The sequence below is a fragment of the Chenopodium album genome, chromosome 22 (genome assembly GCF_948465745.1).
Source record: "Chenopodium album chromosome 22, dcCheAlbu1.1, whole genome shotgun sequence".
Taxonomy (NCBI): Eukaryota; Viridiplantae; Streptophyta; class Magnoliopsida; order Caryophyllales; family Amaranthaceae; genus Chenopodium; species Chenopodium album.
The window spans coordinates 18,451,502-18,478,279 of record NC_137855.1 but is presented as its reverse complement, the minus strand read 5'-3'; the positions used below and the strand labels follow the sequence as shown (position 1 = coordinate 18,478,279).

At 36.6% G+C, this 26,778-nt stretch overlaps 1 protein-coding gene across 2 annotated transcripts; it reads left to right on the top strand.

Moving 5' to 3' along the window:
• The first annotated feature begins 3,093 nt into the window (after positions 1–3,093).
• LOC145604929 (putative sodium/metabolite cotransporter BASS4, chloroplastic) lies at positions 3,094–26,297 on the top strand. Of its 2 annotated transcripts, XM_081660917.1 has the most exons (14): positions 3,097–3,600; positions 3,706–3,796; positions 6,125–6,232; positions 6,311–6,378; positions 6,922–7,000; positions 8,962–9,020; positions 9,113–9,181; positions 11,227–11,340; positions 14,080–14,101; positions 15,683–15,750; positions 24,292–24,377; positions 25,455–25,584; positions 25,722–25,823; positions 25,932–26,297. In XM_081660917.1, exons 1-14 carry the CDS (start codon positions 3,373–3,375, stop codon positions 26,001–26,003), a joined length of 1,296 nt encoding a protein of 431 aa, XP_081517043.1. In that variant the 5' UTR covers positions 3,097–3,372; the 3' UTR covers positions 26,004–26,297. The 2 variants fall into 2 exon arrangements, with proteins under 2 accessions (XP_081517044.1, XP_081517043.1); XM_081660918.1 differs by lacking the exon at positions 25,932–26,297 and having other exon boundaries at positions 3,094–3,600; positions 25,747–25,808.
• Positions 26,298–26,778: the final 481 nt, after the last annotated feature.

Genomic DNA, 26,778 nt, shown 5'->3' with positions numbered 1-26,778 from the left:
ACAATTTTTTTATCTTCTCAGTACACCGGATGTCATTCCGGTTAACAATGTTCATTGGCCTTGAGCCATATATATTTATGAAGTATACCGACTCAGTCGGTCTTTTTAAACTTGCACAATTTTTTCAGTTTTTTGCTTTTGCATATTGTAGACACCTAAAAATGTCTCCGCAAAACCAAACCCGATGATGAACAATCTTTCACCGCCATTATTAGTCGGTTTGAGTATTTAACCTTGGAGTGCTTAAATCATATACCCAATACATTTCATAAACCAACCCAATTCCAAACCCATTTTTCCAAATCATAACTTATTTTCCTCTTTTCGTGCCTTTAAACCCAAAATAATTCATTTCGTGTCCTTTAAAATCATTCATTTCGTGTTCTTTTTATAAAAACGTTTAGATCAGTTTATTTTGATCCATAATCTGGGTCCAATGATTAAATATTTGGATGGGGCTTTAAAAGAGCTTTCCAACAGTATATCATAAGCCTAAATCTGAGTTGTAACGAATAAGTTATGGCCAAAACACTAAATTGGATCTAAATCGAACCTAAGCCCACCTTACCTACGACCCAATGATCATGTGGAGGGTCCAAAGGATTTAATCCCACTTCTAATCCAATTAGGATTAATTAGAAGCTTCTATAAGTTTCTAAAATATCTTAATTATCCTTTTTGAAAAGATAAGATTAAAGAGTTTAAAATTGAATAAAACTAATCTTTTTGAAAGTCCTAATTCTTTTTGAATTGAAAGACGTTCAAAGATAGTCAGAAATTATTTTCGTGCCTCACTGTTTTTATCTAATTTTTATATGGTTGGATAGCTCTTAAAATTATATTTCCAATGATATATTATAATATTAATTCCGAGCTATAACGAAAAAGATATGATTGAAATACGAAACTCTATCCAAAACTGACACCGTCCCACTATTTCGGCCATATCTTTTATTCTAAAAAATATTTTAATCTGATTTTAATTGGGTTAGAAAGTAGACTTCAAGAGCTTTCCAACGATATCTTATTCATCTTATTCCGATTTCTGGATCAAAAGATATGATAAAAACAAAAACCGCAATAACTGCTGTCTATCGTAAGAGTTTTATCCGATTCGAATTCTTATCTTTTCTTGATTCGACCCCTCTTTTTTCCCTATAAATAGAGGTCATTTCACCCCTTTTTCAATCATCAACAAGCTCGATCATCAAATCCTTCTCTATTCCTCTTTTTTCTACCAAAAATCATTCTCTTCTCTTTCTCTTATATTCTAAGCCTCAAACCTATATTCCTAATTACATCATTCTTCCCCTAAGCACTCCAAGGAGTCCATATTTAACCCGAGGTTCCGCCCTTAAACCAAGGCGTGAAAGGTATAACTAAATGAGGGTTTGGACCAAATCAACTCAACCTTTTATTTAATTTCATTTCAATTTGATTTATTTTTATTGAAGTTACTAACAGTTTATTCATGATGTAGCAATTCAAGGAAACGCGGAAAGTGAGTAATTAATCACTAAATTACTCTTATTTATATTCTTGTTGCTATTATCATGATTAGGGTTATGATTTGATTTGACTAACACTTTATTGTTGAATTGCTTCCAATATTTATGTTTGTTCTATCCAAGTCGTGGTAATACGATCCCTCCCTTCACCCTTAGAGTACACGCCCTGGACTCTGGTAACTCCAAATCCCATTTGTTGAGCATATTCTTTGTAATAAGCTTCTACGTCTTGCCATTTCTTAAATACCATTCCAACCTTAGGAGACTCCACATAAGATACTATACTGACATGGTTGCTAGATACAACCGTTTGCACAGTCTCAATTGTTTTGATTGGGGTTAAGTATTGCATCCCAATGCATTGAGACGACCCAGGACTAATCGGAGGTGGTTGTCCCTCCACGTATGGAATAATTATACCACCGTGCAAGTCCGCACACTCATCAACATGATCATGTTGCTCAGCACTTTTATCGCAACACTCAGCTTAGCACTTTTATCGCAACACTTAACCCCACTTCCCTTGCCAGCCACACCTAGATGAGTACCGCTATCAACTTTGGGAGACACATCACAATCCCCCATTGGAGTGCAAGGGTATCCCTGAAATTGAAGCATTGAAAACAAAAGTTTAAATCAAGCTTCAGTTTGTATGTATCTAAAAGATTAAACGATCACAAAGGTACAAATACCGTATGTATGGAGTATCACATATAATTCCCAAATTTAACACATGATTCATATATGCTTCAAATCTTCAATTTTATGTCAAACCAAAATATTACACATTCCTAATCAGATGCATTTGTTCATATATATTCAATAAGATCTGTTAATTTCGTTACACGACTATCTAATCTACAAATCCTGCAAAAGCTTGTATGCTGGTACATTGGTCTACAGCTACACTCTTAACACCCAACACCCAATAAAATTTATTCATTACTGCTCGTTACATGATCGAATATGAATACCACACAATACTAGTTAAGCGTGATCCAACCATAAGATAGTATTCATACTATACATAGGTAGCCCATATACCAAACAAAAACAAGCTTCATATCAAAAGTACATCAAGTCGATGCAATACATCACTCGTATAATACAGTTTTAAAGGTGATGTGATAGACAAAAAATACAGATAGATCAGCAAAATAGATTTTTAGTTGTGTTTAATTTTTTGAAATAGACAAAATACGATATATCATCCGTAGTGTATTTTTCAGATAATAAGCAAAATTACAATGATCGACAAATGATAGATGTATGATCGACGTACCTGAAGCCAAACCACGACGAGGATCTACAACCTTGTCTTGCCAACCATCAAAGGATACGGCTTCAGATCTTCAAGGTATGCTTGAACTCTGGTTGAAGTTTGAACTTTGAACTTAACACTATTAGCCATGAAGGTGACGGTAACGGCAAACAGTCTTAGCAAACACCGTAAACTTTATCATTCGGTTGTAACATAAATGCGACTAGTAGCCACAAACAGAGTTAATATACAGCTGGCCTTTGTTATACCACCTGTCGCCAAGAACGCAAAATATTACAGCACAACACATCAAGTGGATGGCCAAATGACGATGTGTGCACAAGATAAACGTATTATGTTTATCTTGAAGATCAATGGGGGCGCCCTCCGATTTCACCCTCTATTTTTTGTTTTTTGTTTTTTTTTTTATCCTAATACTATCCCAATTTTGCCCCTCACGAGGACGATTGATCAAAGCCTTCTCCCTCCCAAAAATATCTTGACATATGGTGCAACGACGTCTAGTTGACAGCAGCAACCACCGTACACGACTACCTTCAGCCCCTCCTCCTCTCACTTCACATCAAGCTCAAGCTCAAAGAAATGGCGGGAACAATCAAAGCTCTAAATTACAAATTCTCATTTTCTCCCTCAAACTCACACTCACTCCTTCTTCCTTCAATTCCTACTCAACTTACCCTTTTCAATTCCCAACTTCCCAAGATTAATCTATGCGTCAATCCCTTTCATTCCGTTCGTAATCATCTTCTTCATTTGCAACCGCGATATCGGTTATCTTCTATCCGTGCCGCTGCTGCATCCTCTGATTCTGTAATGTATCCTTGTACTCTAATTTGTTGTTGAATTTTTTCTTATATTTTTGGGCTTAAAATTGGTGGGTATTAATTTTTCTTTTGGTTTTAAAATTTAATAAAGGCTGATGATGGCGAAGGTAAACAATCTGGGGATGCGTTGAAATGGGCGAGGCCATTGATTGGGCTTGCTAGCAACAATTTTCTGCCATTAGGTAATGTCAAATTTTCTTCACATGCTTTTGCTTTTGTAAATGTGATTTTAGTCTTGATTATTAAGGGTAATTCTATGATTTTATGGGGAGAATATTTGATGAACAAAACAATGGAGGAAGGTAAGAGGGAGTAAATAAATCATAATCAGTGGTGTGCCGCAACCACAAGGGGTCTTGAATTGATAGTTGACAAATTCTTAAATCTCACATTTTCCAGGATAAATTTGACTTTCCTTCATAATTAAAACTTTGGTAATGATTTCAAGGTTCGTCTTGGTTGAAGTGATTTGGGTGGAAAAGAAAAGAAAGGAAATGGTTTTAATCATGTTCCCATGTTTGGTTGAATAAATGACATGATAATCCAAAGGAAAGGAAAGGAAAGGAAGGGGAAGGAAAGTCTCTTTAACAATTTTTAGCTTTCCTTCCTCCCAAAATTGGAGGAATTCGACCGGAAAGAGAAAAATAAAAGTTATACATGACAAACTTCCTTTCTCTGCCCTTCATTTCCTTTCATTATAACCAAATATTGGAAAATAAAGTCACCTTCCTTTCCCTTCTTTTCCTTTCATTTTTCTTCCCTTTTCTTATCTTCTTTTACTAATAATGAACATAGAAGATTGAGTGATAGGAAATGGTCTGAGGGAAATGGGTGGGTAATTTCATTAGGAGTCACGAATGAGGGAAGGGGAATGAGTGTATTGATAATAAAAACTTCTTGTTATCTTCTTATTAAATTTTCATCCTCACTGTTTTCTCCGGTGGATTTTAGGGAATAAAGTAATGTAATGCTTTGAAATAACTATAAAGAGTTATTTTTGAAATGCTAATTACTTTTTTCTGTAAAGCATGTTACCCTCTTCCAAGAATGTTGGCTGAAAAGCATTGCCACGGTGTATAAGATGAATGTCGCGGAGATGTGTATGTTATGATGGGTGTGTGAGTGTGTCCATACAAGAAAGGTTTAATTGAGGAATGAGATATTTAGGGAAAAAGTAAGGTTACATTGATTGAGTACAAAATGAGGGAGAATCGCTTAATGTGGATTGGCCATGTAAGGAGGAGACTAAGTAAGGCTTAGGCAAGGAGGCTTGGAGAGTTGCAAAGTGTTGGGACCGCGAGGGGTAAGGGAAGACCTAAGAAAACTTGGAAGAGTGTGATTAAGAGTGATATGAGTGCTTTGGGGATTGAGGAATATATGGTGTTGGATAGGGTGGTATGGAGGGAGAAAATTCACATCAATGACATGTCATGATTATATATATACACTTTTGTTTATTTTATCTTAGCATGTACTTTTATTATTTTACTCGATTTGTGTTTTATAAGCTTTATGGATTTCCTTTGCTAACTAGGGGTGCTTATGCTGCGAGTCGAGTTCAGGGGTAGCTCTCGAGTCGAGCTTTATTGAGTCGAGTTTTAATTGAGCTTGACCAAATTTGACCGAATCGAGTCGATCTCGAGTAGCTTGCAATTTTATCCGTCTTTAGTAAAGCTCCTTATTTACTATAACATCTCTTCAATCTTTTTAATTTTGTCATTTGAGAAGTATATATTTGATGATAAGAATACATAAATAATGTTTATTTATTAATTAATAATCTAAAATAAAAAATTTTTTATCAAAAGATTTTCACTAATTTGTAAATATTATTTTATATGAAGGATTCGAGCTTCTTACAAGCTTTCAAGTCGAGTAATGAGCAACTCGGCTCGACTCGTTAACATTTCGAGTCAATCTTGAGTTCGAGTTGAGCTCACTCGAGTTGAGTTTTGACCGAGTCAAAACTCGTTAACATTATGTTGTTTTTATTGACACGTTTTTACCACTTCTTTAAAACTTTCTTAATTTTATTCTTGGTACTCGTTTAAACATTCTTAAATTTTATTGGGATGCTCTTTTTTATTTTTTATTTTATTTATTTATTTATTTTTTTCACTCTACCCACCTTTTATCAAACTTTTACATCTGATTATCTTGGTATGTCCTTTTTTTTTGTTGGATGGTTCCTTGTGACGATTCATGATAGCCAATCCCAAATTGTTTAGGGACTAAGACTTTGTTGTTATAATTACTTTTGTCTCTGAAGTAAAAATTGCAAAAACTGAGGGGGTACTGTAAAAAAATTCGTTTTGAAAATGATTTTTTTTTTTTTAAAGAAAAATAAAAAAGTTTGCTGTCCCGTTTTAGCTCAATAGTTCTGCATACATCTATGTCCTTTGTAGTCATTTTCAGATAGTTTGCTAGTTTTATCTGTGCATCTATTTCCTCTTAGTTAACATGTGTCTAAAGTTGCGTGGGAGCTGATAATTTCTTCTTAAACTTTGCAGCTCTTATTGGCGGTGTTTTTCTCGGACTAGCAAATCCTGGCCTTGGCTGTGCTGCTGATAGGTACTACATGTCAAAAGTGAGCACATTTTGTATATTCATAATTTCAGGTGAGTTAGGGTTGGTACTTTTTGCCTGGAACTTCATGTTGTTTTGTTGATGGAATTCTCTTATTTCTGGTTTTGTAGGTTTAACATTGCGTAGTCAAGAAATTGGAGCAGCTACCAAAGCATGGCCTGTTGGTATATTTGGCCTGGTATGTCTCTTGAATAACTAAGATATTGTGTAGGTGGTTGTCTCGTTGTAATTTGGAGTTACATATATCAGTGAGTGTCAAATTCAAATTGATTGGTGATGTTATAGTAAGAAATTGTTGTAAAGTACAAGGAGTTTACTTATTTTGGAGGGGTTAGGTAATCAGCTTCAATAGTAGCAGCTCATAGGAAGTTAAAATTCCTGCATTTTTTCCCTAATTAAACAAATTTATGACATTTTTAGCCATTGTAGATGAATCACAAGTTGGATTATTTTTTGAATTCAATCTGAAGCATAGCTGGGTTTGGATTTGGAACTCCTTATTTACCGATCCTTTTTTCTGTATAATCTGCTTATTTGAATGTAGTTCAGTGATATATGATGAAAATGCTTGTTAGAATTTTTGTATTCTTCTGGACTAAATTGATTTACTTCATGGCATGCTCTGACATTTGGCTGAAGTTTTTGTAATTTTGATATCAAATGAATATGCAGGATTGTGAGTAGTTTCTTGTGTTAGTAATTTAATTATTTGTTAATGCAGGCGTCTATTTTGCTGTTGACACCAGCATTTGCAAGGATTATTTTGCTACTCAATCTTCAGCCTCCAGAATTTGTAACTGGTACTTGTTTTCAAATTTTTGTCGGTCTTGTGAAGTATTATATTTAGTATACTGTCTACATGTTTAAGGTGAAAATCATGTTTGCTATACAATATCAAAATATAAGCTGATATGTAAGACAATGGGACATAGACTTTACTGGGTTTTTTTGACTTTATCTCATATTTTGATGGTCTGTTAGAAGTGAATTCCCAGAGAAGCTCTCTTTGGGAGGACCTAATGGTTGGAGTAGGTGTACAATATATTTTCATTAGGTAGGTTGAGTACTTTTATTAAATGCTCTTGTCGAGCATCTCTTTGTATTAATTGTCTGTATTTAGGATTATTTTTGGGTGTCACGAGGTGTCTTGAGAGCATCTCCAAGGTATCTAAATGGTTATGAGTCTTGTAACATTTCTTTTTTGAAACTTATGAAAGCCAAATTGGCATGAGTTTTAGAGAAATCAAGTATGGTTTTTTGATAAGGATTTTTTTAATGACCTTAGTACCTTATTGGTGTGTGTACCTCTGGGCAGTGGCATTTACTGAAACTTATGTATTTAATCGATGAAGACTATAGAGTTTTCTATGACAAAGGAGAACTCATATACTCAAAATAGGCACTCCGTTTGTTAAAATTTGTGCCTCTGATTTCTCTGTCATCTCATGGTTAGGTTTAAAGTTTGTGAAGAATATGCATAAGGTAGGGTTTTGGCCTTTTGGGTATATTAAGCCTTACTCTATTACCTATTCCCATCTCATCACCTGAAAAATTCTGAATTTCGATCTCTTTTATTTATTTATTTATTTATAATTAACTTGCCCAAGCTGATTTCCATTTTTAACTCCAATGGTTAAGCTAGTAGATTGGGACTTTTATAATTTGCTAACAAGTCCTTAGTACAACTATTGTAGTTGCTCTAAAATGTCTAGATTAGATGCAGTATAGAATTAAGGGGAGGAATTTTCATGGCATTAAAGTAGAATTGCTGTTTCTCAGTTAGCTGGTTAGTATTTTCTTAGAACAAGGTCTTTTATTTTGTCTATGTGAAATGGGATTTTGTTTTGTACTTCATTGTGGTGAAATGTTTTAATGTTCAGGGGCAGAGGTTTGGATGTAATTCAGCGTTCATGGCATGCGAGATTTCTTCTTTAGCTTTGAACAAGAATACCTTTGTGAGATGAGTGTTGGACTTTTCAGTATTAGGAGAAAGGGGAACCTGATTGTTGAGATTTGTTAAAGGAAGGGTAGGATGAAAGGTAGGCAATGAAGAAGTAGGAGTAGTAGAGACATTGTCCTTGCCCATGCTGAAGCAGTGGCATAAGACCATAAGTTATGGTAGAGAAAGGTATTGCATGGAAGGGAGAAAAAGAATGTACATGGAAGGTAGGGTTACCATGTAAGATGGTGTATAATTCCATAAATTAGGAACTGTATATGTCTTCAACATGTATCACTACATCGAGAGTCCTTATGGAAGCACAAATTCGTCAAGATAATACAAAATATATTCAAATAATCTCTAGAATATTTTCTATTCTAACAAAATTGTTTCCTATAGATGTGCTTGTGTCTTTTCCTTCTTAATACTGTGCTAGGGTTATGTACTTATATTTGCTGACTTATGGTTAGAGTAGTTAGCATATCTGAGTGTAAACTAGCTTATCCAGATCGTATTTTATACCCAGATCCGTGTCAGGTGATGCAGGTCGTATCGACACGAGTATTGGGGCTTTTTTCCGTATTCAAGTAACACAGTAGGCAGTTGCATTTTGTGAAAAATTCATGATTTTGAACTAAAAGTGAGGTGTCCAAGTGTCATACCCATATCTAAGTGTTAAGAGTCTGACATGGGTACTTGAGGTAAAATGAAGAGTCCATGTAACATAGGTGCCTCCAATGTATGTCAGTTATTATTTTACTTAAAATTGTATTTGGAGCTTTTGGCTTGTTCAAATATACTAATTTTTACTTGTTACAGGTTTAGCCCTTTTTGCCTGCATGCCTACTACACTGTCGAGTGGGGTTTCACTTACTCAAGTATGGTAAAGCTTTTGACGTTCGTATGATTTTTTTTTTATTTTAATCCCATTTGCGTTTTTATTAGATAACATTTGTTTCGAACAATGCAGCTAGCTGGGGGAAATTTTGCGTTGGCTTTGGCAATGACCGTGATATCTAACTTACTAGGAATCTTAGTTGTAAGTTGTGTGAACCTTTTTCACCGTGTCACCGTCATAAAATTTCTCATTGGTTGGTTTTGTTATGCAGATTGCAGCCTTAATATTGTATATCTTAGCAGCTTATAAAATGAATATACAAAATTTTTTTACCTCGTATTTCGACCACCATCTCCAACACATAAAGTGTAGTTTCTTTTATGAATATTTACAAACTGTTTGTCATTTATGGTTATTTCTGACCTCCAAACATTGGGAGAGAGTGGCTTATCATAAACAACTAATGATCGTCAGTAGTTGATTCAAACATGATTGCAGATAGTTGAACATTTTGATCAATTTAAGGAATTTAAGGAAAATATCCAAACATTTTGATCAATTTGGAGAAGGCTGATTGTGATGACTGTAGTTACTTGTCAGGTTATAATCATGTAAAGGAAGCACTGCCATGTCTGCCAGGATTTATACAAGATCTGGATTCTTGTTATTCGAGATTGCTCACTTCCTGGTGAATAATCTAACAAGGAGAGAGTAGTCAGGGAGAGCATGGAAAAGAGGGGGAAGGTGAAACTGTGATAGAGTCATTGCGTGACATTGTATATAATTCAGTCGATGTTTTTTAAGTAATAGAACTTTGTGTTTATTTTCATCTCTTTTCGGGATGTTCTTAATATGCTCAAGCCATCGATGTGTATTTCGTAGTGAGAGGAAACAACTGGGTTTAGGGGGGATAATATCATTTTCATATATCATATGATTTGCTTGTCCTTTGCATAATATAAAGGCTCCCACGACAGTTTCAGTTTTTGCTTTTTAGTTGCTTACTGAGATGTGGTTGGCCAAATATTTTACTACCTCCGTTAAATGTTTTTTGCAACTTTGGGAGGGTTTGCGGTTCATGATGCAAAATTTGATAATGATGATTAATGTATTTTAGGGGCATGTAATTAAGGTGGATAGAGAATATTTGGATATTTAATCAACCACCCACTACCACCCCAAGACCAGCCACCACCACCCACTACCCACTGCCACCACCAAGACCATCCAACAGTCCAACACCGCCTTCACCAACACCACCACCGCGGCACCGCCTTCACCTACACCACCGCCGCCTTCAACGCCGGCTTCACCACCACTACTACCACCCCACGATACCACCATGAAACCCCCACCATTTTAGATCCGACGAATTCCACCACCACCACCACCACCATTCTCACGAAACCCCATAAACCACCACCAGCCCCACGAAACCACCACGAAACCCCCACGAAACCACTACCAACCCATAGATCCGACGGAAACCACCACCACCATTCTCACGAAACCCCCCACGAAACCCCACAAAACCCCCCACGAAACCCCCACGAAACCACGAAAACCCCACGAAACTCCCACAAAACCCCCCAAAAAACCACCATAAGCCTCACGAAACCACCACCACCACCATTCTTATGAAAGCCCGCATAGATCCGACGGAAACCCACTACGAAATCATCACCAACAATTCAACAAACCCATCACAAATTCAATTTCTTGAAAGTTGAAGAGAGAGAAAGAAAAAGAGAGATAATGATATGGAAAGAGGAGAGAGAAAATATGGGGGAAGATGAAGATGAAGATGAAGGTGGAGGTGGTTTTGGGGTTCTTGAGTTGAAGATGAAGAGTTGATAAATTAGATTGGGTTGGTTGGGGTAATAATTGGGTGAGAAATTAGTGATTAATTAAATCTGATTATAGTTGGTAAATTGTGTTTTAATTTTTTAAATGAGGGTAAAATTGACATTTGACTAGTATTTTTTTACTAAAAGAGGAAAGAAATTTTTTTGTTGCACATAATGTTTAGCGGACTAAAATAGTAAAAGTTGTAGATAACATTTAACGGAGGTAGTACATTTGTACATTTGCAAACACACCACCCAAATCCTATGTCTTTGCATTTGCGTGCATGTGTGCCACTTCGTACACGTGTATCTAAACATCTGTGCATATTTTAAACCCTTTATTTTTCCCAGAAAACTGTTTATAGTTTGCTGCTAAAACTACCTCTTTTCACTCTTTAGGTGCCATTTACTATCACTAAATATGTAGCTGCTGGTGTTGGCATATCCATTCCAACTAACCAATTACTTAGGAGCCTTGTTATCACACTGTTGATTCCATTGATCTTGGGAAAGGTACTATTCTTCTCATCTAATTTTGTTGGACATATCTAGTAGCTAGTATATTATGGTTACTGCAGGCTTATGGATTTACCGGTCCTCTCGAACGAACCTTCCGGTCGGGTGCCATTTGCTTAAAACTTTGCAATGCATCATACTATTTGCGAGGTTCGAATTGCAAATGTTGATGGTTGATAGTTTGATATATATCGTACCTAATGCGGACTTCTATGTATTGTTGAATATTTCAGCATTGATCAATTAATAAATGAACTGTATCGTACATATAATATCTGCAAACATTCTTATTTTTCTTGGAAAGATAATAATGCATGCACATGGATACATACAAATTCAAAGAGGAAGACTCTGCTACGGAATCAGGATGATGGATGCTAATAATATTAGATGGGACTACTTTGACAATTTTTTTTTTTTTTTAAAATCTGATGCTTCCTCCATTTTTTTTAATCTCAAAAATGAGAATTTCATGCTTGCCAATGGGCATTTGATAGTAGGTAGGGAAATAGATCGTTTACTATCTCCTCATAATCAAACAATATTTATAAACACTTTACTACCCTAATACATGCATAGGGGCAAGCAAAGGATCGATCCACGAGGAAATGGAGTTTTGCTCAATCAAAGTGAACTACGAATCTATTGTAATGGGGGTATTTTGAATGTTTTTGTGTTTTTCAATGGTCAAAATTACTACTACGAAGGATAGAAATCAAACAAATTAAGAAATCTAAAGCTAGAGGTACTAGAATAAAGGAAACAACACTAGGGGTACGAGGGTGTCAAACACGATTAACAAAGATAGACAATGATGATTATCATGAAGATCATGCTATGGAATACAAAATTCTACCTAAATAATTCACTCCCATGCAATTGTCCAAGCAATCAATGAATGAGATCTTGGCCTAATTAAGATCACTTATGTGCATCCAATTAGACACTAATTAAATCAAGAGATTAAGAGTGCACAATACATAAAGCTCTACTTAAACAATCCATTTCCATGCAATCATTCAAGTACAAGAGATCTTATCCTAATCCAAATCACTCTCGTGCATCTAAATTAGGAACATCGAATAATGTGCTACTAATAATCTCAACCATCAAATATCATACATTTATCAATTCATAGCATGAGTTCAATCAATCATCAATATTAATCCATGCCCTTCACCCCCTTCCCCTAGCTAAAAACTTAGCCTAGAGAAGTGAAACTAACCATCATAACAACACTAAGCAAGGATTCAAACTTAACAAAGCTAAACATGATTCAAATTCAAAGGAAAAGCAATCAATCAAGCAAAATCAAAGAAATAGATGGAAAACAAGCTCTATCAAACAAAAAGGAAAGAGCAAAGAGAATACTACTATAAAGCATGAATGTAGAAGGAAACTTGAAATATTAGCATTGGATTGAAGAAAACTTGGACAAATCTTGATTACAATGATGAAACTTGAAGATTAAGCAAATTTCTCGCTCTAAAATACTAGAGTTTCTCTCACTACAAAGTTCTCATTATAATTGAAAATAAGATAATTACAAAATTCAAGAAGAAGTCTATTTATATGCCTCAAGATATCCGGAAATAAAGACCCAAGGAGAGCCCTCTCAAAGCACGCCGTACTTTCTCCGGTACGAAATTGCACTAATACTTTCTCCAAGTAGGCCGCGCCCACGGGTAATTGAGGAGAGCCATCTCCCAGGGCGCGGCGAGGCATCTCCCGCTTCCAAAGGAGATCTTTCAAATCAGCTGACCGCGCGCCCGCGGCTTCTGACCCTGCGCCTGCAGCTTCTGCTTATGCTGCACGCCTGCTCCTTTGAGCATATCTTCCCCTATCTTAGCCCAAATTGCTCCTTAAGCTTCATCGTAAGAGCCGAGAACCTACAAAAACAGCAAAGAAAACAAAGAAAACACAAGAAAAGATAGAAAAAGAGGAAACACACGAGAAAAGACAAATCATAACAAGAACGAAGGCAAAATCGCCATGAAAAGGATTAAACAAGTACAAATGAGGGGAAAGCCTTAGAAAAAAAGGATAAAAGAGTGGCATAAATGCCACTTATCAGCATTTTATAGCACTAATATTTTAATTTATGTTTCAGTAAAAACTATTAAAGTTGATAGTTTCATAGTATATTTTGAGATGAGTCTAACAAGATCCCACATTACTATAATTGTTTTTTTCCAACGTATAAATTACAAAAGATGATTAAAAGAGAGTGTGTGAATTGTGTAAATTTCTAAATGTCGCGATTAAAAAAGAACGGAGGAACTGTAACCAATGTAGTTTTCCATTTAAGTAGCTTGATATCTTATTTATCTATGATGGAGCTGATATCACTGTAAAGTTAAGGGTGGGGGAAGTGGGTAGCATGTACATTGTGTGCCCCTACATAACAAAAAAGCAGTTTCCAATTGACTGTAAAAGCCGTGAATCTTATAGGTCTACCGAAGTGGACATGATGGATCACTTGTGTGAAATAAAATAGAAATGTTTTGACTATGAAGTTCTGGCCTCTCTCATCGCACAGACCAAGGACAGCCAGGGTATTCTTCGTAGAATTAGGAGTTGCTAAGTATTTGCTTCTGGATTTTGATTCAGAACTCTATGCTTTGTTGTAGACAACTCCATATGTAACTGATTTCTCTATTCCTGAAGTGATTGTGATTAAACCTGTAGCCAAACTTCTATTTCTAAAGCTGAAGTATGATTTATCTTCTTTTGCAGATTGCCCGAGAATTGTTCAAGGGTGAGTTCCTTGATCATATTTATTAAAGATTCGATCTTTGTGTGTGTGTGTGTGTGTGTGTGTGTGTTTGTGTGTGTGTGTGTGTGTGTGTGTGTGTCTGTGTCTGTGTCTATAATATTCCTTTCTGTTTCCCAGAGTATAGTAGATGTTGATTATGTCTTGTTTAAATTTCTATGTTAGTCAATACATAAAGATTCTATAAGTAAACAAGACCTTGTGAAACCGATTACAAGGAAACGCACGGTCCAATTTATGGAGGAGTGGAGTCTTGTTAAAACATCTATCTGAAAACTACTATATTTACTTTGATTTAAATCATACATTTAGTGACTTAAATTTCTGTTATAATTTCTTAACACATTTCAGTGTCAGTTAATTGTGTATACATCAGTTTAAGTAATGATACTTTGTAGTCAATTTGTAAAACTATTTTGGCTGTGTCCTCTTAACTTGAAACAAGGTTGATTTGATTTCTTCTAATTTGACTAAACATTGACCATATTTGTACTTTAATATGTAAAAAAATATCAGTATCAAGTGGAGTCTTGTTAGACTCATCTTATTATATTTTTGTTTTCCAAATATCATAATTTTAGTGGTACCAATTTAAAGAGGTTTAGCAATTAGAAGATGAAGATAAGAAGTTATGCTTATAAAAAAGCTGTAAGTTCTTGATAAAAGTTGAAGAGATTATAACCTTAGTTTTGATGCTGACTATTTTGATTGTCTTGTAATCTGATAGCCGTTTTGTGGTGTGAAATGCTTGTTGGATTGCCAACTGCTATGTGAATTTAAATGAAAACATTGAGTAAGCCTGTGCTTCGTAATCAATTTTTGGAGGATACTAGTCTTATATTTAACTCATTATTGCTAATTCTTTGATGCTGGATATTATGTGCTGATTCTTTTTTGCTAAATGTGAAAAAACTACATATATATTATATGTATAACTTTTCAGTATCCTTTTTGCGTTTAAAGATAGTTCTAGGACTTCTTGCACATTCCAAAAATATACTTTCTCGTTTGATTTTCACTTGCAACGTTTTTCATTTCATGCTTGCCAATGCATTTATTTCAATTGTTAATATCTTAAATTATCAGTAAGTAAAAGGAAAAACAAAAAAAAAATCAAAATTTAATATTATGGAAGCATAAATTGAGGCAAATTTCACAACTTCCACAATGGCTTTTTTTTTTACTTAATTATAAATCATCACAAATAATCAAAGTAGAGCTGTGAATAGTACATAAGTCAAAGTGCTATAAGTAAAAAGAAAAAGACGAAGTTTATTTTTTTGTATTTTTGTTATATCCTGGGAGGGGTGACATTGTAAAGCCTCTCTGCTACTTATTAGGGACAACATTTTTCCTTAGGAACAATCTATTTGGTGTGAGCATGTGACTCGTTGGTATCTTATTATCTCTTGTTATTTGAATTTCCACAACATACATTCATACTGTACCTTTACTTTTTTGTAACATTACTTTGTAATTTTTGGTTGTCCTATTTTACTATACTCATTGATTATTTTATACATGAATTGATTATGGGGCTCTATGTCGTCATTACGAGATGGTCAGGTGTAGCAGATTTTGCAGATAGTAACCGCAAGCTTCTATCAAACATGAGTGCACTTTTTCTTGGTTTTGTAAGTTCTGAACTTGTCTTTATCTTCTCATATGCCCCCATAACTAATGGAGACTACTTACAACTAAAATTAAATTTCCTTAAAGATGTCTCTTTTATGTTGACATAGATTTCTAATTTCATATAATATAATTTTGAGTTTGCCCTGCATTATACTACCTCTACCTCCCTTCCTGAAAGTTCTTTGCACTCGCGAATTAAAAATTTATAGGGTTGGGATCTGGTGCGTATATATCCTTATGTGAGAACATTATACTCCCTCCGTCCCCTTTTGATAGTCCCTTATGGGCAGTTTTCACGGAAATTAATAAACACAAATAAGAATAGTAAAAGTTCATTGAAAAAGTAAATTGACATTGGGTATGCAAAAAAGTAGAGAGAGAAAGTAATAAAAATACATGGAAAAACAAAATTTAAATGGGAAATTTAAATTTGCACAAGTATTGTTGCAAATTAGAGGGAATTTTGGTAAAAAATTAATATTAATGATTGTTGGAAAAAACAAATGGGGTGAATATTTTGGGACTAAAATTTGCCCATAAGGGACTATCAAAAGGGGATGGAGGGAGTACATACTTATATGAGAACATATATAGACCAATGGACTAACTTGATCTAAAAGTTGATATTGAACGCGTGTCATTAATGACATAGTTGTAAATAAAAAGACATTGTTTGTCTCAGACATATAGCAATTTAAAACATGGAAAATCAGGCAACAAACTAAAAATGAACCTCTCGCTCTCCAAAATCTGCTGTGTCCATGTATTATCAATTTTGTCTCTAAAGATCCTCGAATTTTAAAAATTAATATCCTGAGATTTCTATAGAATTTTTTCAAAATTAAGTGTATATTAAAGACGTTCAAAACGCAATGGGCATACCGAATAACATTCAAAACGCCAATTGGTACAACCAAATATAGACTTGTATTAGTAGTATATGGAAAAGTTGAGCTAGAGCATCGTGCATATTGGCTATTAAGATACTAAATTTTGGTGCTCATGCACCGGGTGTAAAGAGGTTGTTGTGAGCTAGACGATCTCCATCTTGAAGCCTGTAAAAGCTTGAAGTGGTACCAAGAGAAAGCTAAAGTTTGCACGACAAGGGTCTTGTTCGAAAATATTTAGATCATCAAAACAAGCAATACATAAGCTATTGATCATCAAGGGAGGAAGAGGCACGTTCGTGCCTAACAAAAATCATGATTGTGCCACAACTTGCATAGGCACGATTGTGCTTCCAAGACATCATCAATACGGGGGGGGGGGGGGGGGGGGGGGGGGGGGGGTAACAGGCATACTAATCTACATCAGTGCTACTATTATCAATGGATTCAATTATTTTCTCTCTGCTCTCTCACTCCTCATCTTATGCACCATTATGCCATCATAAATCTTCATCACCCGCCATTTAAACCTTCCATAATTCATTAAAATTTCCCATCTTCCTTCAAATTCTACATTGTTTATGCCAAAAGTCGTATCGTCTAAGGAAACAAACTTTGGTTGAGATTGTTATCCGACTAGATTAGAGATAAGTGAAATATAAAGCAGAATATACATGATAGAATATGAAGAAAGAAGAGAGATACGATATGGTGACGTGGAAAACCTCGATGCAGATGGGTAAAAACCACTAGTGGCAATGAGTCCACCAATCCACTTTGATACACTTTGATACAGGCGTAAAATGATTACAAGTACAATGTGTGTTTGATCTAAGTATATTAAAAATAAATACTAATGACAAAAGAGGATGACTTTAGAGTATGACTTATTTTTGGGTGTGCAGAGTACATTGACAACTATCGAAGGGAATAGGATGAATGTATATTTGTAGATGCTAGGCATACGTAGTGCACTTGTGCGTGGGTCAAGAGGCATTAAAAAAAATTATGATGAGAATGGTCTTTTTAAGGGAATAAACAATAACATATGCAAGGCTTATACATTGTGGAAGATCAAATAGCTTGTTTTATTTATCACAAAGGCTATGGTTTGATATGGGATTGTGAGGAAGGCTTAAGATAGATAAGTAATTTTAGTTTTTTATTTTTCTAAGGATGTAATTTTAGTTTAAGCAATGTATAAAAAAGCTCAGGACGCCCTCTAAAGCTAGAAGGGTTCTACACCAGCTAGCTCACCCCTGATCGCGTTGCGCCTCTTTTTCAAACGCCGAGTTTAAGTATATGGTTTAATCATGGATCTTGAGAGGGAGTAGTTTCCCTTTTATAGGCCCTCTGATGTATTGCTGTTAGATATTGTGGGTGGTTGTTGCATGGTTTACTCAACCGCTTCCTTAAATAACGGGAGTAGTAGTTAAACCTTTTATTTGATCGTTTGATGAACATAAATTGCTCTAGGGTGCACATACTTCCTAACAACTTCTATGACTTATACTTAGTGACACATTTTCTCCTTGATTCTTGCAACAACCCTTCACTTGGTCTTGTTTATCTCTTTGGCGTCGGTTGTTGGTTCATCAGATTTCACACAATAATATTAATACTAATTCACACTAGTTAAGGCAAAGGCTTGAGTATTGATTGATTAAGAACTTGGATTACAAACTAAGAGGGATAAGTAGCTTTAGGCCATAAATCTGATGGTAGCTTGAGGCTACTAATTTCACAAAGTTTTCACTTAATTTCTGGATACTCTTTTACTTGCACTTACTACATTACTTATACTCGAGACTTCTAAGGGTTAAAGCTGACCTTAAGGAGATACATGTGAGTATGTGACTACTTAGCTAATATAGAAAAACCATAAGCAAACATGATTGAAGTTGGTTGCTTTCTTTCCTTAATTTTTTCTTAATTGGATTTGTCTCTAGCATAGATTTGCTCCCTTGCTGCTGCCCAAATTGTTGACCTTGTTGTTGGCCCATGTTCTTCACCTTTCTCCGCCTTGAATACACCAATAAAGGTGTTTGACCCAGTCCATCATATCTCTCCTCCCTTTAAGTTTCACCTTGTCCTCAGAGGATGAAAAACGATCATCCATGGCATGAAATTCTTCCCAAGAAGATGGTACCACTTAACAAGGACTTCCAGGATCACAGTGTTACCTTCCTTTTTTGTACGGGCATCTAATACAGCCTCTAGCCATCAGCTCGAGCTTTGTCGTAAGTTGCTCCGGACTAGTTGGTCTTCCTCCAACAACCTTCTTTAATTGGGCCACGTGTGGGTGAAGCTTGAAATTCTCCGACAGGTCTAACTTTTAAGCTACTTCACCTATTCACTGTATGACCTTGAACCGCATGAAAGCGAGCCACTAATTTTTTGAACATGCTTTTGGCTAGTGACCTTTACTTGAGTTTGAGAAATACCTCTTTTCCAATGGCAAACTACTTATCTCGCTAGTGTTTGTCCGTGTTCTCCTGCATCACTTGCTGAGCTCTAATTAAAATCAGCCTCATTTCATTGGGCATACAATCCCGACAATCCCGCAATTGCAGTTGCTCCTCTTAAGACCCCACGGTTATTTGCCCCCTTCCAGCTCTCCATAACCAGGGCGATTCTCGACCATTGGGTGGTTTTGGTGCTGGTATGCGGCGTAGTATTATACACATACTCGACCGAAGGCAACCACGAAGCCCACTTCTTCGGTTGGGTGGATGCATAGCACCTTAAATATACCTCCAATCCCTTGTTGACAATTTCAGATTAGTCGTCGGTTTGGGGGTGGTAGGCCGTACTTCGCTTTAACTATGTTCCTTGCAACCGGAATAACTCTTTCCAGAAATCGCTTATTAAAATTCGATCCCTATGTGAGACAATACTGGCAACCTAACCACCTTGTTTACGAATTTCTCCGCCACTCTCAAGGCGGTGAAGGGATGTTTCAGCCAATAAAATGCCCATATTTTGAGAATCGGTCCACCATAGCCAATCTCACATCCACCCCTTAGACAACGGATTACCCTTGATGAAATCCATCGAGATGTCTTCCCATAGCGGTTGTAGCAATAGGGTGGGCGGTCTTTATTGCGCTGGCAAACATCACAGCTTCCCGCGTACTCTTCTACTGCCTTGCGCCTCGGTTGTTGTCTGGGGATAGGTTTTGACCTCCCCGTCGTGACCGCACGTTGGGGAGTCATGATACTCATGAAGTAACTTAGGGATGGTATTTGAAGATTTAGTGATGACAATTCTTCCTTTATACAGTACCCTTTCGTTTTCTAACGAAAATGTAATAATAGGGGTGTTCAAATACGGGTTACCCGAAAATGCGGGTAGGTAGTTGAACAACCGGCCCATGATCCGACCCAATAAACTTTTCTCGGGTCGGGTCATTGGGTACCCGATTTTAAAATTGGAAACAAAATTACCTTTTATCTTTGAGGATTAAGATCGTAGTCATAAAAAGCTGTAAATGAAATTGTTAAGAAAAAGTTCTCTATAATTACTCCAATTATTAGATTTCTTACTCAATCAAACACAAATTGAATTTGACTACTACTTGTAAAGAAAATTCATAACATACTCAAATATTCAAAATTCATAACAAACTCAATCGAATAATCAACAACATTCTCCCAAAAAAAAAAAAAAAAAATATATTCTTTAAATTAGGAACCAAAAATCCCAAACTTGTTTTACACATAAAAACCCATAATAATAATTATGTAAGAACAAAACAAAAAAACCGATATAACCAAAGCAAGAGATCTGAAAATACCGCCGCACTTGGAAGCACCACCATTGCACGCGTCGTGTATACCCTCACGAACTCATTACAATTTGATGCTTGCCGCTGATGTCTAGATCTATAGATTACAGAGATAAAGCAATTGATTTCCTTCTTAGTTTAGGACTTTTTCGTATGACATCTTGCTAGCAATAACCATAATTGATTTGTGAGATGCAGGAGAAACTGAAGAGTTTTGAGATAATAACTCTTCAATCTAGGAATAAGATAGAGGAGAGATAGTAGAGTTGTGAGAAATTGTTGAGAACTAAAGAAACAGGAGGAAAAGAGGCGGTTTTATTGTAGGAGGAGAGAGAATAAAAGTGAAAATAACCCTACAAATAGAAGAGCTGCTGAAAAAGTACACATATTCAGGTCAGCGGGTACCCGCCTTTCTCACAAGCCGACCCATGACCCGACCCGAAAATCTGCTAATTTCCCGGGTCGGGTACCTGACTAAATCAAGCTGGGTCATCGGGTTGAGTCATTCGAGTCAATTATATTTGAACACCCCTTACTTGATAGGCCCATGATTATTGGATTGAAGCCCTTTCTTGATTTCTTCAAGCAAAGAATCTTTCTCTAATTCCTTACTCAATCCCTCTTAGTTGATTCACTGAGTAAGACACATGGACTTCAATTCACACCCCATCCTTGAAATAGCATCCGCAACTCGGTTGGACGCCCTTGGACGATATTGGACCTCAAAATCAAAGCGTACTAACTTTCTCATCCACTTTTGATACTCACTCTTGACCTCCCTCTGTTTAGTGATATAGCGTAGACTTTGTTGATTTGTTCTCACTATGAAATGTCGCCAAGGAGATAATGTCTCCACTTCACAATGGCCAGACAAATAGCCATAAGCTCCTTATTGTAAATGGACTTAGCTTGAGCCCTTACTCCCAAAAGCTTACTAAAATATGCAATGGGCCGGTTGTCTTGCATAAGTATGGCCCCGAGGCCATAACCGAAAGCATCGGTTTCAAGTATAAACAACTTTTGAAAATGGGGCATGGTACAACCGGTCAGTAGTCATAGCCATTGAGTTTCTCAAATGCTTAGGCTATTTTTTTCGGACCAACCAAATGTTTCCTTCTTAAGCTGACATAACGGGCTACAATTTTGCGGTAGTAGCCCGTTAATCCCAAAAACCCCTTAATTCCCTTAGGTTGCGTGGGCTGGCCAATCCAAAATTGCTTTTACTTTTTCATTACCCATGGCAACCCCATGACTAGAAATGACGTGGCCCAAGTATGCCACTTCTTGCTTCCCAAATTCACACTTCTTATAATTTGCATACAATTCATGATCCGCTAGTTTCTTCAAGACTTGATACAAATGGTCACGATGTCCCACCTCATCCTTAATGTATACAAGGATGTCATCAAACAAAACCAACACCAACTTCCTCAAATTGGGCCTAAAAATGTCGTTCATGAGAGATTGGGAGAGGTGGTCGGGGCGTTAGTTAACCCGAAACGCATCACCAGAAATTCTTAATGTCCCTCATGGATACGAAACGATGTCTTATGAGTGTCCCCGGCCTTGACCCGTATTTGATGAAGTGGGATTTCAAATCCAACATAGACAATATATCCGCTCCATGTAACTCGTCCAGTAACTCATCAATCATCGAAATAGGGTACTTATCCGACACCGTTTCCCTATTAAGAGCTCGATAGTTCACCCAAAACCGCCATGCCCCATCTTTTTTCTTCACTAGTAGGCTTAAAAACAGACTAGTTGATAGTTAGATAATTTTGTCTTCCAACATTTCTCACATTAATTTTTCGATCTCATCTTTTTGCGCTTGGGGGTAGTGATAGGGCCTTACGCTATGTGCCTTCTTTCAAAATAATTGCATGCTCATGGTCTCAGAGGCAATCCGTTGGGCATATTAAACACCCTCGCGAATTGCTCAATCACATATTTAAAAAATGTTGGCAGCCCATCTTCTTTCAAAGGCCCAATTTCAGCTTCTGGCCAAAGAAATTATGGCAAAGTTTGTTTGTTTGTTGTTTTAAACATGGCTGTCAAAGAAATTATGGCAGTTTCCAAGGTTGTGTCGGCGGTCAATGTCACTGGTACTCCGGCCACCGTAAATCTCATCTCATGCATCTTCCAATTTGTGGTCACCGTCCCTAACTTCTCCAACCATTGCACCCCATGTATGAGGTTGGCATTATCCAAACCTATGGGTAAAAGTCTTCCACCATGGTCATTCCCCCAGTAAAATTGACCCGCACTCCTTGACAAATCTCTTTTCTCTCAATGTGTCCCCATTACCCAAGGACACTCCGAACTCACCCCCCTCCGTCTATTAAATTTGCACAACATCCACAATCGCTATGGAAAAAAATTGTGAATGGCTGGGTTAGTAGCCGAAACTCCGCCTTAACATCCTCCTTTAACCTATACAAGGATTGCCCCTTCATCAACCTCTTCAGCACACCCTCCAACGGAAAAGCCAACTTAATGAACTTCCTTCGATATTCCTCCACCGCCGTCGTCTGCGTCACCACCAACCATTGCTTGTGTAAGAAGTCGGCGTTGGTTGGTCGGAATTCCTATATAGTCTGCTGCCTCACCTCTGTACCATTGAAGCGCTGCATCATCCATTGCTACCACCGCCGCCATCACCCGATCTTCCTTTGACCGCCTATAAAAATCAAAATACATTTTTGCTCGCATAACCTAATTATCCATGTCTTTACCTTCGAAAACCGATCTATCCAACTTTTTGTGCTTCCATTTTCTACCATCATCGTTGTCCTCCTCAGGCCAACCTCTTGGGTCCCTCCTTCATTTCGGCACGCCGAATTATCCCCCTATTGGTGTTCTCACTTCGTTTGCCCTATGGATGTGACTATTATTACCATCCGGGGTATGGGAGCCCCTGTCACGGTGGCCCTCACTTCATCCTGAAATTATTCGTTTTCTTTAGCCATCATCGCGGCCTGGACCTCTTGCTCGTTTAAAAAACGATATATCGTTCCTTCAAGCCTCACCGCACCTTCCTCCTGTTTCTTTCTCTCCGCCTCGAACAGGGCTGTGAATTGCTCGGTCATGGCTTTCTGGGCATCAGCCATGGCTTTGCTCGCGGCCTCGGCTCCACTTCTCCCACCTTACCATCTATCCCGCCCAGGATTAGATTTCACACAATAATATTAATACTAATTCACACTAGTTCAAGGCAAAGGCTTGAGTATTGATTGATTAAGAACTTGGAATACAAACTAAGAGGGATAAGTATAGCTTTAGGCTATAAGTATCATGGTAGCTCGAGGCTACTAATCTCACAAAGTTTTCACTTTATTTCTGGATACTCTTCTACTTGCACTTACTACATTACTTATACTCAAGACATCTAATGGTCAAAGTTGACCTTAAGGAGATACATGTGACTACTTAGCTAATATAGAAAAACCATAAGCAAACATGATTGAAGCTGGTTGCTTTCTTTCCTTTTCTTAATTGGATGTCTTCTGGCATAGAAATGCTCCCTTGTTGTTGCTCTTGTTGTTCCCTTGTTGTTGGCCCATGTACTTCCTCTTTCTCCGCTTGAATACACCAATAAAGGTGTTTGACCTGGCTGCCTCGGGTTACTAAACCAGTCCATCACATTATTCCTATTATATCCCCAATTATAGTCATTTTGGTTTCTAGTCACCAGAATATGCATTTTGTAATGAACATGAAATGCATTCAATAGTACCTATTGGATTATAGCTGCTGTGGCAGGTTCACACATTTTCCTATTGATAAAAATGACATTAGAAATTGAGGCTGGCTCTTATCATGCCATATTATTAATTTCTTGTCTTTTTTCCCATCTATGGTATCAGGTCCCATGGATACAAGTGAGCAAATCTAGGTCGTTGCTATTGATGGTTAACCCTACAAGCTTCCTACTGGCCATAGGCCTTGGAGTGTAAGTAACCCAGTCTGATATGAACTTCTACTGCATAAAGCCTTACGTTGCTAACTACCCCTGACTGTTTACAGAAATGATAATAGATACCTTGTGCTGCTAAGTTGAATATTTCCTGGATAGGCATTACTAATTGACATTGACTATTCGTTGATGACCTATTTATCTTTATGATTTGTAATGTGATTTCTTTTAACAGAAATTATACATCATTTACAAATTGTTACTGTTGTGTAATATCTTTTGCAATGATAAACTTGATGGATAAGATACTTTGGAAGACTGAAGCAGAACATACACTAAATATAGGCAGTAGGCCAGTCACCTGTTCTCCTCATTGTTCCATAAGTTTGAAGCATTTGGTTAAAATTTCAAATAGAGAGTGTTAATTCTTTTGTACATGTGCTATAATTTTTCCATTTACCCTTGTATTTTGGTCAATCTTGTTATGTATTTTTGGTCAATCTAATTGGCTATAAATTGTTAAATTGTAAAAGTCAACTATTTGCTGCTCCACCCTCCAGACTTCTGTTCATACTCTTACTTAGACCAATTTAACCACTTGGAAATGAATTTATAAATCCATAATGATTTCCCACAAACAAAAGTTTGTTAGAACTCATTGTTAGTTATATACTGTGCTTTGGTAAAATGATCTGACAATATCAAGATTCCCTTGTAGTTATTACTATAAAAAATGAGTTAAACAGCTAAGATCACTGGCAACCATGCTGAAATAATATTGTTTAGTAGGTGAGTGTGTGACTATCAAATTCAAGAGACTTATCTGACCCTAACTGATCTGATACAAGCCCAATCAGAAGAACCCCTCACCCGAAAATTATCTATCTGACCCAACTGGACCTGCAGGACTGGCCAATTGCCAGGTTTAGGGTTGACCCAATAAAGTCATCTACCATGAGATTGTTCCTGGATCAATAATTCAATATGACTATGCTGGGGAAGGGAGGGCTATTTATTTTAGGATATCAATTTTATCATGCATGAGTATATAGTTTGCAATAGATTTTTGCTGTCGTTTAGATCATGAAACAAGGACTTATGTTTGTGTTGCAGTCTCCTACACATCATTCTGTTAGCTTTCAATGCTCTTGCCATAAAGATTTTATCTTCCATCTCTGGTGGTAGTAAATCTGTCTTCTACAACAGACAAAACGCCATTGCGCTGCTTTTGGTTGCAAGCCAGGTGAGTTTTTCATTTTCTTACAAAGTTCCAAGTATTTGAGCCTCAAAATTGATGGCAAAATCTCGTTAAATTTTTCATGTTCTTGAGCTGTTCTCTTTGTCTTTAGCTTGATATTGTGCTTGAATTTTGGCCGGCAGAAAACCCTGCCTGTTATGGTAGCAGTTGTAGATCAGCTTGGTAGTGCAATGGGTGCTCCTGGTTTGTTGATTATCCCTTGTGTTGCAGCACATATAAATCAGGTCTCTTAGTGTTCCGTCTCACTCACATTACTCTTTTTGAGGGCACTCAAATAAATCTTGGTTTCAGCTCTGCATTAGCCCAGCTTACGGAATATTGTTATTTTGCAGATTATTTTGGATTCATTTCTTGTCAATTCTTTGCTTCAAAAAGATCATGTTCCTCTTGCAAAAGAAGCCTAATATTCAGGAACTATGCTGTTAAAAGATAGCTGAAGCTGCAACTTGAAGCCAGTGGCAGATCCACCCTTATGTTGTGGCCTAATCGTCATTTTTTGTATACAATTTAAGCTTGACGGTCGTGTGGAGGAGCTCATGTACATTCTTTTTCCATTCTTACTTCTTAGCAATAAATGTCTTTAATATATATATATATATATATTTCATCCCTTTTAAAGACAATTTACTGCTTAAAATGTTTCTTGGATTTACCATGCTTGAATATGGTTAAAATACGATTATACTACTTTTCAGGAACATATGTTCGCATTTTCTTCTATTTTAACGTTAAAATATCCCGGCAAACAAGGCTTAATTCCTTGTATGTTGCAAGAAGTTGGTGGTGTGTCTGCTATTAGTCAATATTTAAGATGCTGGATGCACACAACATAGTTAAGGGTCTTGAGGCTACTTTGTCGAGTATAAATTCAATTATGATGAATTATATCATTCTTGAAATCAGGTTAGTATTAAATTATTTTTTTGGTGTTTAGAGAGCCACAAGGGCGTCGGTGAGCATCGATCTTATGATATCATGGAATCGAAAGGGAAGCTCTAACCACTTGAGCTATTCCTCACTCTCATATTAAATTATGACTCTTATATGTACTTGAGCAATTAAGATTTTTTTTTTTATTTATTTTTTTTAATTGAAAGAAATTAAGATATTTTGTTTAAGCTAACAATACAATTTACGTCGTAGATATTACAATAGTGTTAAACTATGAACATACTTTCA